The sequence below is a fragment of the Dasypus novemcinctus genome, chromosome 11 (genome assembly GCF_030445035.2).
Source record: "Dasypus novemcinctus isolate mDasNov1 chromosome 11, mDasNov1.1.hap2, whole genome shotgun sequence".
NCBI classification, from domain to species: Eukaryota; Metazoa; Chordata; class Mammalia; order Cingulata; family Dasypodidae; genus Dasypus; species Dasypus novemcinctus.
The window spans coordinates 8,141,573-8,153,125 of record NC_080683.1 but is presented as its reverse complement, the minus strand read 5'-3'; the positions used below and the strand labels follow the sequence as shown (position 1 = coordinate 8,153,125).

The window sequence follows — 11,553 nt, the reverse complement described above, 5'->3', positions numbered from 1 at the left end:
AGGGATCTTACTTCATTTCCATGTACCAGCAGCATCAAAGGCCTCCCAAGAAGAGTTATCAAAGTGCTTTTAAAAAAAGATTATTTATTTATCCCCTCCACCCCACCCCACCCCCGTGTTTGTGCTCGCTGTGTGCTCTCTGTGTCTGCTCGTCTTCCCCTTTTTAGGAGGCACAGGGAACTGAACTCGGGACCTCTCACGTGGGACGGAGGCACCCAATCACTTCCTGCTTGTTGTGTCTCTTGTTTGTCTCCTCATTGCGTCATCTTGTTATTTTCATTGTGTCTCTTCATTGCATCATCTAATTGTGTCATCTTGTCACACCAGCCTGTTGTGTCAGCTCACTGTCTTGCTCGTCTTCTTTAGGAAGCACCAGGAATCGAACACAGGATCTCCCATGTGAGAGGCAGGTGCTCAACTGCTTGAGCCACATCTGCTCCCCAAAATGCTTTTTTTTTTTTTTTTTTTTTTAAAGATTTATTTATTTTATTTAATTTCCCCCCCTCCCCTGGTTGTCTGTTCTTGGTGTCTGTTTGCTGCGTCTTGTTTCTTTGTCCGCTTCTGTTGTCGTCAGCGGCACCCGCTTCTGTTGTCGTCAGCGGCACGAGAAGTGTGGGCGGCGCCATTCCTGGGCAGGCTGCTCTTTCTTTTCACGCTGGGCGGCTTTCCTCACGGGCGCACTCCTTGCGCGTGGGGCTCCCCCACGCGGGGGACACCCTTGCGTGGCACGGCACTCCTTGCGCGCATCAGCACTGCGCATGGCCAGCTCCACACGGGTCAAGGAGGCCCGGGGTTTGAACCGCGGACCTCCCATATGGTAGACGGACGCCCTAACCACTGGGCCAAAGTCCGTTTCCCCCAAAATGCTTTTTAAAGATGCTGTGTGTCCTCCCCAGCTCCCCCTACTCTCCCCCCCGCCCCACTAATGTTGTCTTGAACCCTTGGTGAAGGAAGTATCTTGTGTGTTCTCTGAGGGCTCGCTCATAATTGTAAGTATGTGGGGGTTTACATAGGATAAACCCTTCCAAAATTCTGTCTCCCCAAGTCTTGAAATTTCTTCTGCATTATTTCAAGAAACTTCTGGCAGCTCAGCTTAGTGTGGTCTATTGTTAAGTGAAGACAAGGGAAGGCCTGGGTTTGGGTTCTTAGCTGAGCACACTAGTAGGACTACTCCCAGCTGCTAGCATGGTGCATCCAAAATAAGAGACCCACATCAATCAGTTCAACCCCAGCCTGAAATGACATTCCATCCATGTGGTGGGCAGACACAGAATCCTGTCCTGCTCTAAATGAGCAAAACCCCTGTAATGATTTTTGTGGATTTGCCTTGGAAGTTTTCTCCAGTAGAACATGCTGAGATCTAATTCTTGCAAGGAGAGAGGGTAGCAGTGTGGTTTTTTGATGTTTTTTTTTTTTAAATCAGAATGATAATTTATTTAGCTTGCAACCTAAGACAAGTTCAATTTAAAATAGCAAGAACATATTAAAATGGTTCCTATATACAAGCATTTCCTTCAATCTCCCTTTATATATAGAATCATCAACATTTTCCTTCTTCAGGATAGGTTTCAAATAGAAGCCAAGGTTTGAGCACTTAATCTCAGTTAAGTTTTTACAGTGAAACTTAGTCAACCATTAAAATAAGCAGAGAAGGATGACACAGATAAGTTACGCAGAGCAGGATGACACAAAACTATCCTTTCACAACTGGGAGAACTATTAAAATTATTAAAATTTTGCTCCATTATTTTATTTTATTTTTTTATATCAGTGTTACAAGCTACTCCATTAACACAAGAGAACAACTACAGTAACAATAAATCTGCTTTGGTCCGTGGTTGCCCTGCCCCCTTATTCTGTTCATTCTTCAGACTTGAGGGATTTGGGATGATGTCACGCTGGCTGCTTCAGGCTGAGAGGGGTCTTAGCTATTACGGGGCAGAGGAAAGGAACTGTTTTGCTTGCATTGAAGGTACTTGCTGTTTCGGGGGTGAGGCCTGTCCGTCATCATCGTGTTGTTAGTTTTCCAGGTCAAGCCCAAAGAACCGGAGAGCAGGAGCTGCCACAGCTCTGCTGGGTTTCAGAGCTCAACCGGCACAGGAACCATCTGAAGAGTTAAGTCTCTGAGAACTAATTTAAATATATATATTTAACCGTACATTGTAAATTATAGGTTCAAATAAAAGGAGTAGAAGAATCATGATGGGGAGAATAATGTATGAGTGTATGTTATATTGGAGAAATCGATTTTCATCTGTCCCCAAGTAGGGCCCACGGCCAGTGTGGATTTCCTGAGGTGCCCGGAAGCCCTCGGGCTCTCCTGTTGAGGCCTTGTTTACCGCGGCAGGTGGTGAAAGTGGCTGGAGCCCTGCAAAAGCGTAACTTTCGGAATGGCCTCCCGCTCCCTTTCAAAGCCCTTAACCATAAAGCTCTGTTATATTTAAAATTTCCCCCTTTTGGTCATGGTTTTTTCCAAATGCATAGGATTTCCAGCCAGTGAGAGCGCGTCATCAGCTAAGGGAAGAGACTGCGGGAGTGGGCCCTGAACGCCCAGCGAACGCGGAGGCTGCAACGGGATACCTGCCAAGCCCTTCCACCCCGGGCCGGCGCGGGGAGCGCAGGCCGTTTCTCCAAGGAGGACCCAACACAAACTCTGCAGCGCCCCGAGGAAGCCCTCCTCGTTCTGGGATTTGGAGCCCTCACTGTAAAGCAAGGCCCTGGAACCTCCCCCCGAGTGACCCGTCCCGCCAGGCTCGTGACCCCCCAGACGTCTTCTCCTTGATTTTTATAATAGGAACAGGAAAACGAAGCTCACGTAACAATGGGAAAGGCCTACAGCATGAAAGTGAACATCCGAGTCGAGAGGCCGCCGCGCCCGCACCCGCAGCCCGCGCCCCTGCCCCGCGGCGCCCGCGGCCATGGCCACGCGGATCGACAAGGAGGCCTGCCGCGCGGCCTACAACCTGGTGCGCGACGACGGCTCCGAGGTCATCTGGGTGACTTTTAAATACGACGGCGCCACCATCGTGCCCGGGGAGCAGGGAGCCGAGTACCGGGACTTCGTCGAGCAGTGCACAGATGACGTCCGGATGTTTGCTTTCGTGCGCTTCACCACGGGGGATGCCATGAGCAAGAGGTCCAAGTTTGCCCTCATCACGTGGATCGGCGAGAACGTCAGCGGGCTGCAGAGAGCCAAAACGGGAACGGACAAGACCCTGGTGAAGGAGGTTGTACAGAATTTCGCGAAGGAGTTTGTCATCAGTGATCGGAAGGAGCTGGAGGAAGATTTCATCAAGAACGAGCTGAAGAAGGCAGGGGGCGCCAACTATGACGCCCAGGCCGAGTAACCCCAGCCCACCCCCGCCCCTTGCCAAAGTCACCTGCCTGCTCCCTAGGAGGGGTCCGTCGACCTCAGCTACCAGCTCACCAGCCCATCGGGGAGAGGAGACGCCACCAGAGGCCATACCCGCCGCCCCGAGCCTGCAACCCAAACCCTTCCCCGCACTTCCCGTGAACCCTGTTTCTCTCTCATGAAGCTCATGGAACATCTTTCTTTGCCTTTCTTTTTTCCCCTCTTTTTTCGATCTAAAGCAAACATGTACTTTGATGCCAAGGTCTCACACATCATCAGGTTTGAGGCGCCTCCCGCAGCCACCCCTTTTCCTGGTGTGTCTTGTACGCTCGACGCAGCCTGCCTTCTCCGATCGCCACATGCTCTGGCGCCTGGGCCAGTGCCGCCATCTTGGCTTTTGGGTGTGCCCGTTCACCACTAAGGAGACGGCTGAGCCACGAGCTGTGCCTGTCCATTTCCACTTTCCTGAGAGCAAATTACTCACCCATTTATCCCATTAGCCAGGCTCAGACTCCCTAGAATTTGCTCCTGGGCCCCTCACCACCACCCCAGTCAGAGTTGCCTCCATTGTCCAACGGAGGCAGGCTCGCTCGGCGGGGAGAAGTTTGGGTCTGGCTTGGACCGAATGAGAAGAGAGAAAATTTGCCATTAAACTTGCCTGGCAATGGCTTTGCCACAGATTCTGGAGCCGCCTGTTTCTACCCTTTGGATGGAAACAGGGTGTGGCAAGAGGGATGGAGGTCTGAGTACCAGGATCTGGAGGGAGAAATAGTTCAGAGCTCACTGCAGGGGCTCCCAAAGGGATGAGGCTCTCAGGGACAGTGGCCCAGGGTGGGGATGGGAATTCGAGTAGACCTGGGAACTGATTCTTTATTTTCAGAAAGGTCCTCTGCAATCCAGGAGGAGCTGGGCCCAGGGGGGTGGGCTTCTCCACGACCTTTGCGGCGTTTTGAGTGGAACGCCTGGCACTCAGGGGGACCTGAGTTTACTCCAGCTCTGCACCACAAATTCAAAAGGAGTTCTTTTAAAAAGAAAGATGAGATTGGCTTGGTTCCTCATGAGCACATTTCATGTCGTTCTTTTCCTTGTGTTCCTTGCTCATTTCATTCAGGGGGAGGAAATCTGTACTGTATTGGGGTGGTAAAAAAAAAATCTGCACTCAAACAGTTTACAGAAATAAATATTTTTTTTTTCAAAAAAAAAAAAAAAAGAAAGTGAACATCCAGCGTAAAAAAATAAAAACAAAACAAAAAGGCATGACACCAGAGAGAATTCAGGAAACAAAAGAGAAATAACAAAACCAATTCATTTTATCAAAGACCTTGTCTTTTTTTAATAAAAACGACATTATACTATGAAAAAGAAACAAGGAACAAGAAACAAATTGTTGAAGATTAAAAATGTGATTGCTGATTTTAGAAAGACAATGGCGGCAGCATAATTTCTAAAATAAAACAGCTTTATTGAGGTATGATTGATGCAAAGTTAACCTCGCCCGTTTAAAGTATACAATCTATAAGTCCTGACAAAGCTATACATTCGTGAAACCATCACTGCAGTCAAGAAAAGAACATATCATCTCAGGCCCCTTGTAATTCCTTTCTCTTTTTCCCCAGCTCCCACTCCCAGGCGACCAATGATACGTAAATAAAGTGCTACTAGATGTACTCCTTTTACTCTGGTTTATTTCACTTAGCATAATTATTTTGAGATTCATCTATGGTGTGGCACATATCAATAATTCATTCCTTTTTGTTGCTGAGTAGTACACCATTGTATGGATATACCACAGCTTGTTTATACATTCACCTGTGAAAGGATATCTGAGTTGTTTCCATTTCTTGGCTATTACAAATAAATGTGCTATTAATATTTGAGCACAGTTCTTTTTATGGGCATATATTCCTCTTCTCTAAGGTAAATACCTAGGAGCAGAATGGTGAGATCATAAGGTAGGCTCATGTGTAGCTTTTTAAGGAACTAACAAATGTGGGTAATGTAATTTATGGACTATAGTTAACAACAACAATGGAATGTTTTTGTAGCAAAAGCAAAGTCGGTATTATATTAATTCTAAAGGTAAAAAAAAAGAATATGGTGTTTGGTTTTCTGAGAGATGAAAACAATTAAGCATTTTTTCTCTTCTTTTTTTTTTTCATTAATGAGACCTTAACTATGTTTTTAACTACCAGTGTTCCTCTGTTTATCTTTCTGAACAATAGAATAACAACAAAGTTAGCAGTTGGAATTAGAGGAGATAAAAAGAACTTTTTAGGACTAACATTTCCATTACTTATCGAGTTACCTTTTTCTGTTCTTTTATTTTTGTGAATTTTAAATAAAGTTGTAGGAAGCGGATGTGGCTCAAGCAATTGGGCACCTGCCTACCACATGGGAGGTCCCAGGTTCAGTTCCCAGTGCCTCCTAGAGAAGACGAGCAAGACAGCGAGCGAGGGCGACAGGCTGGAGCAGCAAGTTGATACAACAAGATGACACAACAAAGAGACACAATGAGAGACACAGCACAGCAGGGAGCAGAGATGGCTCAAGCAAATGGCCACAGAGAGCAGACAGTGAGCACAAACAATGAAGTAGGGACGAGAAACAAAATGAATCTTTTTTAAAAAAAAGTTGTTAACAAAAATAAAATAAAATTAGGAGGGAAAAAAAACACTTCCAATTGCTTTCCAAAAGGGCTGTACCATTTTACATTCCCACCAGCAGTGTATGAGAGTTTCGGTTTTTCTATAGCTTCACCAATACTTGGTATGGTCAAGTATTTTAATTTTTAAAACGGCCTTATAGAGAAGCGGATGTGGCTCAAGCAAGTGAGCCCCTGCTTCCCACATGGGAGGTCCTGGGTTTCGTCTCCAATGCCTCCTGAAAAAACAGAAACAGACAACAAGCAAAACAAATGGAAAAACCAGCTCAGGCGAGCCGATGTGGCTCAGTGATCGAGCGCCGCTTCCCACATACCAGGTCTGGGTTTCAATCCCAGGCCCTGGGGACCTCAAAAAAAAAAAAGGGGGAAACGGACTTTGGCCCAGTGGTCAGGGCGTCCGTCTACCACATGGGAGGTCCGCAGTTCAAACCCCGGGCCTCCTTGACCCGTGTGGAGCTGGCCATGCGCAGCGCTGATGCGCGCAAGGAGTGCTGTGCCACGCAAGGGTGTCCCCCGCGTGCGGGAGCCCCACGCGCAAGGAGTGCGCCCGTGAGGAAAGCCGCCCAGGGTGAAAAGAAAGAGCAGCCTGCCCAGGAATGGCGCCGCCCACACTTCCCGTGCCGCTGACGACAACAGAAGTGGACAAAGAAACAAGACGCAGCAAATAGACACCAAGAACAGACAACCAGGGGAGGGGGGGAAATTAAATAAATAAATAAATCTTTAAAAAAAAAAAAAAAAAAGGTTTTATTGAGACATAATTTACACACCATAAAATGTTCCCATTTAAAGCATACAATTCAATGATTTTTAGAATATTCACAGGTGTTCAACCATCACCACTATCTAATTTTTAAATATTTTCATCACCCAAAAGAAACCCTGTATCGATGAGCACTCACTCCCTGCTCGCTCTCCCCTGAGCGCTAGGCAACCACTGATCCACTTTCGGTCTCTATTGATTTGCCTGTTCTGGACATTTCATGTAAACGGGATCATACAATATATGGTCTTTTGTGACTGGCTTGTTTTGCTTAGCTTAATGTTTTCGAGGTTCATCCATGTTGTAACAAGTATCAATACTTCATCCCTTTTCAAAAATTTTATTTTGAAGTAATGATAGATTCATAGAAAGTTGAAAAGACAGTACAGAGACCCCCCAGTATACATTTTCCCCAGTTTCCTCAATGGTTACATCTTACGTAATTACAGGACAATAGCAAAGCCAGGAATTGGCCTTGGAACAACGCGTGCATCATTTTATCAAATTTGTAGATTTATGTAGCCACCACTGCAGTCAAGATTCAGAAGTAAGCCGTCAGCACAAAGACCTGCCCCCCCCACCCCCCCACCATCTCTTACCCCGGCAACCATGAATCTGTTTTCCATCTCTATAAATTTCATCATTTCTAGAAAACGTTATATAAAGAGAATCATGTGACCTTTCGAGATTGGCATCATGAATTTCTCCTAATGTTCAAAGAAACACAGAGCAACTAGATAGTGAAACCAAGATCTCATGGGGGATATTTATAAGGAAACTAGGTAACAAACCCCAAAATACCAGTGGGTGGGCCAAACTAACAGCCCTAAGGCCTGCGCAGTATCAGCAAAGGTGTGAGAGAAAGCAGAAGGAAGAACGGTGTCTGAAGGGTCTGAGAAAAGAGCCCCAAAATGACCAGTGAGAACTGCTGGAAAGTGAAGTGGGGCGTTTTCAGAACAAAGCAGATGCCAGAAGAGGTTTTGCTCCTCCAGTAGCCGGTGGGTGCAAGGCGCCTCCAGGGCGGTCCAAAGACTGACCTTCCAGAGCGCCTTGAGCAGGCAGCGACAACACAAGATAAAAGGGAGTATCTGGGCAAAACACATTTAGGGGGAGAGGATGAAAGACCCTAGAAATTCCAGAGGCTAAGCTGCCATTGCTTTGAGCACTATACAAAAACCACAGAAGGGAGTTACGTGAAGAGAGAAAAGAGCCCCTGAACCACTCTTCTTCTAAAAGTTCAGGGAGGCTAATTTCACATAAAAATGAGTGACAGAAAAAGTATTAAGGTCAATCTCACAAAAATGAGAATAATGAGGAAAACAACATTCCTACAGGTAATGAACACATGCCAGAAGGACAAGTCCATGCAGTAGATCAAAACTATATAGTCCTTTAAAACAAGCTAAACGACATTAATAAAATAACAAGTGGCATAGACAACCAATGCAAGTCAGTATTAGAAAAACTCAGAATGAAGTGACAGGATTCAGAAATAATTGGAAATAAAATGTCATTTCATAACTGAAGAATAAATTAGAAGAAACACAAGAGCAAATGAATACAACAGATGATGGCTTAAGACAAACGGAAGTTGAAAAGAAAGGAATCAGCGGCGGACTTGGCCCAGTGGTTAGGGCGTCCGTCTACCACATGGGAGGTCCGCGGTTCAAACCCCGGGCCTCCTTGACCCATGTGCAGCTGGCCCATGTGCAGTGCTGATGCGCGCAAGGAGTGCCCTGCCACACAGGGGTGTCCCCCGTGTAAGGGAGCCCCACGTGCAAGGAGTGCACCCGTAAGGAGAGCCGCCCAGCGTGAAAGAAAGTGCAGCCTGCCCAGGAGTGGTGCTACACACACGGAGAGCTGACACAACAAGATGACGCAACAAAAAGAAACACAGATTCCCGTGCCTCTGACAGCAGAGGTGGACAGGGAGGACGCAGCAAATGGACGCAGAGAACAGACAACCGGGGTGGGGGAATAAATAAATAAATAAATCTTAAAAAAAAAAGAAATTGCTTAAAATAAAAAATAAGTGAATAAATTGATAAAAAGGATTTGAGAGAAAATAGCCAAAAATGAAGATAGACCAAGAAGAGTGAACATACATATAATAGGAGTATGAGAATAAAATAAAATAAAATTAAGGAATAGAACAAATATTAAAAACTATAATTCAATAAAACTTCCCTGATATTTTAAAAAAAGATTTATTGAAAGAGAAGAGCCAACTTCCCCATCCTCCTCTTGCACAGTTCCCAGCCCTCATGTTTTGTGTTACAACTCACTCAATAGTTTGCAATTCTAAGGACCTGCTTTGTTATCACAGCTCTGTGCCATTTCTCTGGTCATTCCTATGGCCTAAGGGCCTTCCCATTTCTGTACCTGGCACACTGCAACGTGTCCTTCAAGCCTCCGCCAGGACTTGCTCCACGTCATACCTGACGCCCCTTCCCACTGCACCCCCAGTTCTGGGCCGCGTGCCCCCTCTGTGCTTTTGAAATACCCTGTCGCTAAGTCTCCAGAGCTCCGTATATCACTTCTGAACAAAGCTGTGACCCTGCTCGGTGCCTGCGCGTCCCTCCCCCGACTGCGAGGATTCCAGGGCCTACCCCTGTCATTTTTGGCTTTAGTTCCTCTCGCTCTAGCAAACTGGCCACTGTTAAATGAATGAAAGAGAACGCATTCTGTTTCAGCTACTATGAAGGGATCAAATAACCCAACGATCCCATCTGTTTTCGTTGAAGGAGGTCTGAAGGAAGAAAGTATCTACCTGTGACCTTCACATGGTCACTGTGATTAGAGCAGGAACATTTTTAGCCCTAAGCTAGCAAATAGTTAATACTAGGACAACATTTTATCAGAAAACCATCTTAAATAAAAAGACAAAATGGTGATAAAAAATATGGAACGATCAATGTTAGCGAAGGAAGAAAGTACGCTTAAACCAAAAGAATGGATGGTTTGAAAATTGCTTGGCATTGGTATTTCATCAAGCCTCTATCCTGAAATGCCCTGAGGGGCTGTCCAGGTGGGCCAGAGACAACCCCACTGACTTTCTCCCTGTTGGCCCGGTAGTCCCACTTTAAAATGGCAGAAAGACTCTAAATTGCTCATCCCTTAAGTGATTTTGCCATCTCCCTTTAACAAAGAAGATATTAGATACGGACACTTACAGTCATTTAGGCACGAGAGCTCTGTAGTAGGCAGAGCCATTGACTGTGGTTCTTCCCCCAAGAAACGCCACCCAGGGGCAGGCACGAGCGTCTGGGAACCCGGTGTTTTGTTTCCTGGGCGGCTCAAGCAAAGACGATGAAATGGGTTGGGTTACTCAACGGGAATTTATTTGTAAACGGTTTTGAGGCTGAGAGTCCAGGTCAAGGCATCATCACGGCGCCGGCCGGAAGACTGTGGCCTCCTGGGCTGGCTGCTGGCCATCCTGGGTCCTCAGCTGTCCCCTGGCGAGGCACGTGGCGGAGCTCCTGGTCTCTCCCTTCTCTTCTGGGCTCCGTTGAGGTCCTGCCTCTTGGCTTTCTGTAGCTTTCTCTTCTGTCGTCTGAATTTCACTCCACTTAGAAAGGGCTCTGTTCATACGATTTAGATCCATTCTGACTGAGGCAGACCATACCTTAACTGAAGTGCCCTCACCAAAAGATCCTCCTGACAGTGGGTTCACACCCACAGGAATAGATCAGATTTAGGAACATGCTTCTCTGGGTGCATACAGCCTCCAACCACCACACTTGGCAGGACTGTTTTGTTTCTGTTTTTCTAGGCGGCACCAGGGATTGAACCCAGGACCTCATACGTGGGAAGCAGGTGCTCAGCCACTGAGCTGCATCCCTTCCCCAACGACAGTCGGTTTTTTCATTTGGTTGGTTGGTTTTGTTTTTTTAGGAGGTACTAGGGATCGAACCTGGGACATTGTACATGGGAAGCAGGCGCTCAGCCACTTGAGCTGCAGCCACTCCCGAGACTGATTTTCAATCCAGAGTAGCATCGTTACATTTATTTGGCAAGAATTTGTGTTTATTGCCATTGGCAAAATGGGTGCTCCTTAGCAAGTTGAAAATCAGTTAAAATAATAAAAACGAAGTTATATATTTTACACACCCGAGTCATAACTGTAAATTTCAAATATAATATAATAGGATGATGTTTTTTCTTTTGTCCAGTGCTTTGCCTGATCATGCACGATATTCTGTGGCTCATGAGAGTAATTTCTTAAGGGAATAATCAGTTGTTACTTTGAGAGCTGTTTTCTCAATCACTAGTAGTATCGTCAAGGCCGTGATCCTCATATTTTATTTTTAATATTTGCTCATACTGTAGCTGTTTGCTAATGTTCTGACCGATTACATGGCTTCCCAGCACTCCATGTTAATTCCTAGGAAACTGCATTGAAACTCCACCATCTAGAAAGTACCACTTCACCCTTTCCCATTCTCTCATCCCCTTCAGATTGTACTTGTTCTCCCCTAATTTGAGTCAAAATGCCTTTTACATTTAACATTTAACATTGCAACTCTTTGCAAAGCATTAAGTGTGTCTCAAAGATGTTTTTACAACTCTAAGAAAGAATATTCACTTTTGAGGTAAGCATAAGAGAAGTTCCAAAACAGAATAGTAAATACTTGCTGTATAAGGACCAATACCCTTCTGAGGGCGTGAAAACACATTTCTAACCAATTCTCCTAATTTACTCATTAAATCACAATTAGATAAGTGCAAGAACTAAGAGGTATAAACAATGGATGGGGGAAGGGAAAAAAGTCTTAC

The 11,553-nt window shown here is 45.7% G+C and overlaps 1 protein-coding gene across 1 annotated transcript; it reads left to right on the top strand.

The window, feature by feature from the left end:
- The first annotated feature begins 2,861 nt into the window (after positions 1-2,861).
- On the top strand, positions 2,862-4,566 carry LOC101427277 (coactosin-like protein). The gene has a single exon (XM_012525079.4). The coding sequence runs from the start codon at positions 2,919-2,921 to the stop codon at positions 3,345-3,347; it is 429 nt and encodes a 142-aa protein (XP_012380533.1). The 5' UTR covers positions 2,862-2,918; the 3' UTR covers positions 3,348-4,566.
- Positions 4,567-11,553: the final 6,987 nt, after the last annotated feature.

What these genes read in the sequence shown, in the direction of transcription:
- LOC101427277 (XM_012525079.4), top strand. Translation starts at nt 2,919, where the DNA reads ATGGCCACGCGGATCGACAAGGAGGCCTGCCGCGCGGCCTACAACCTG.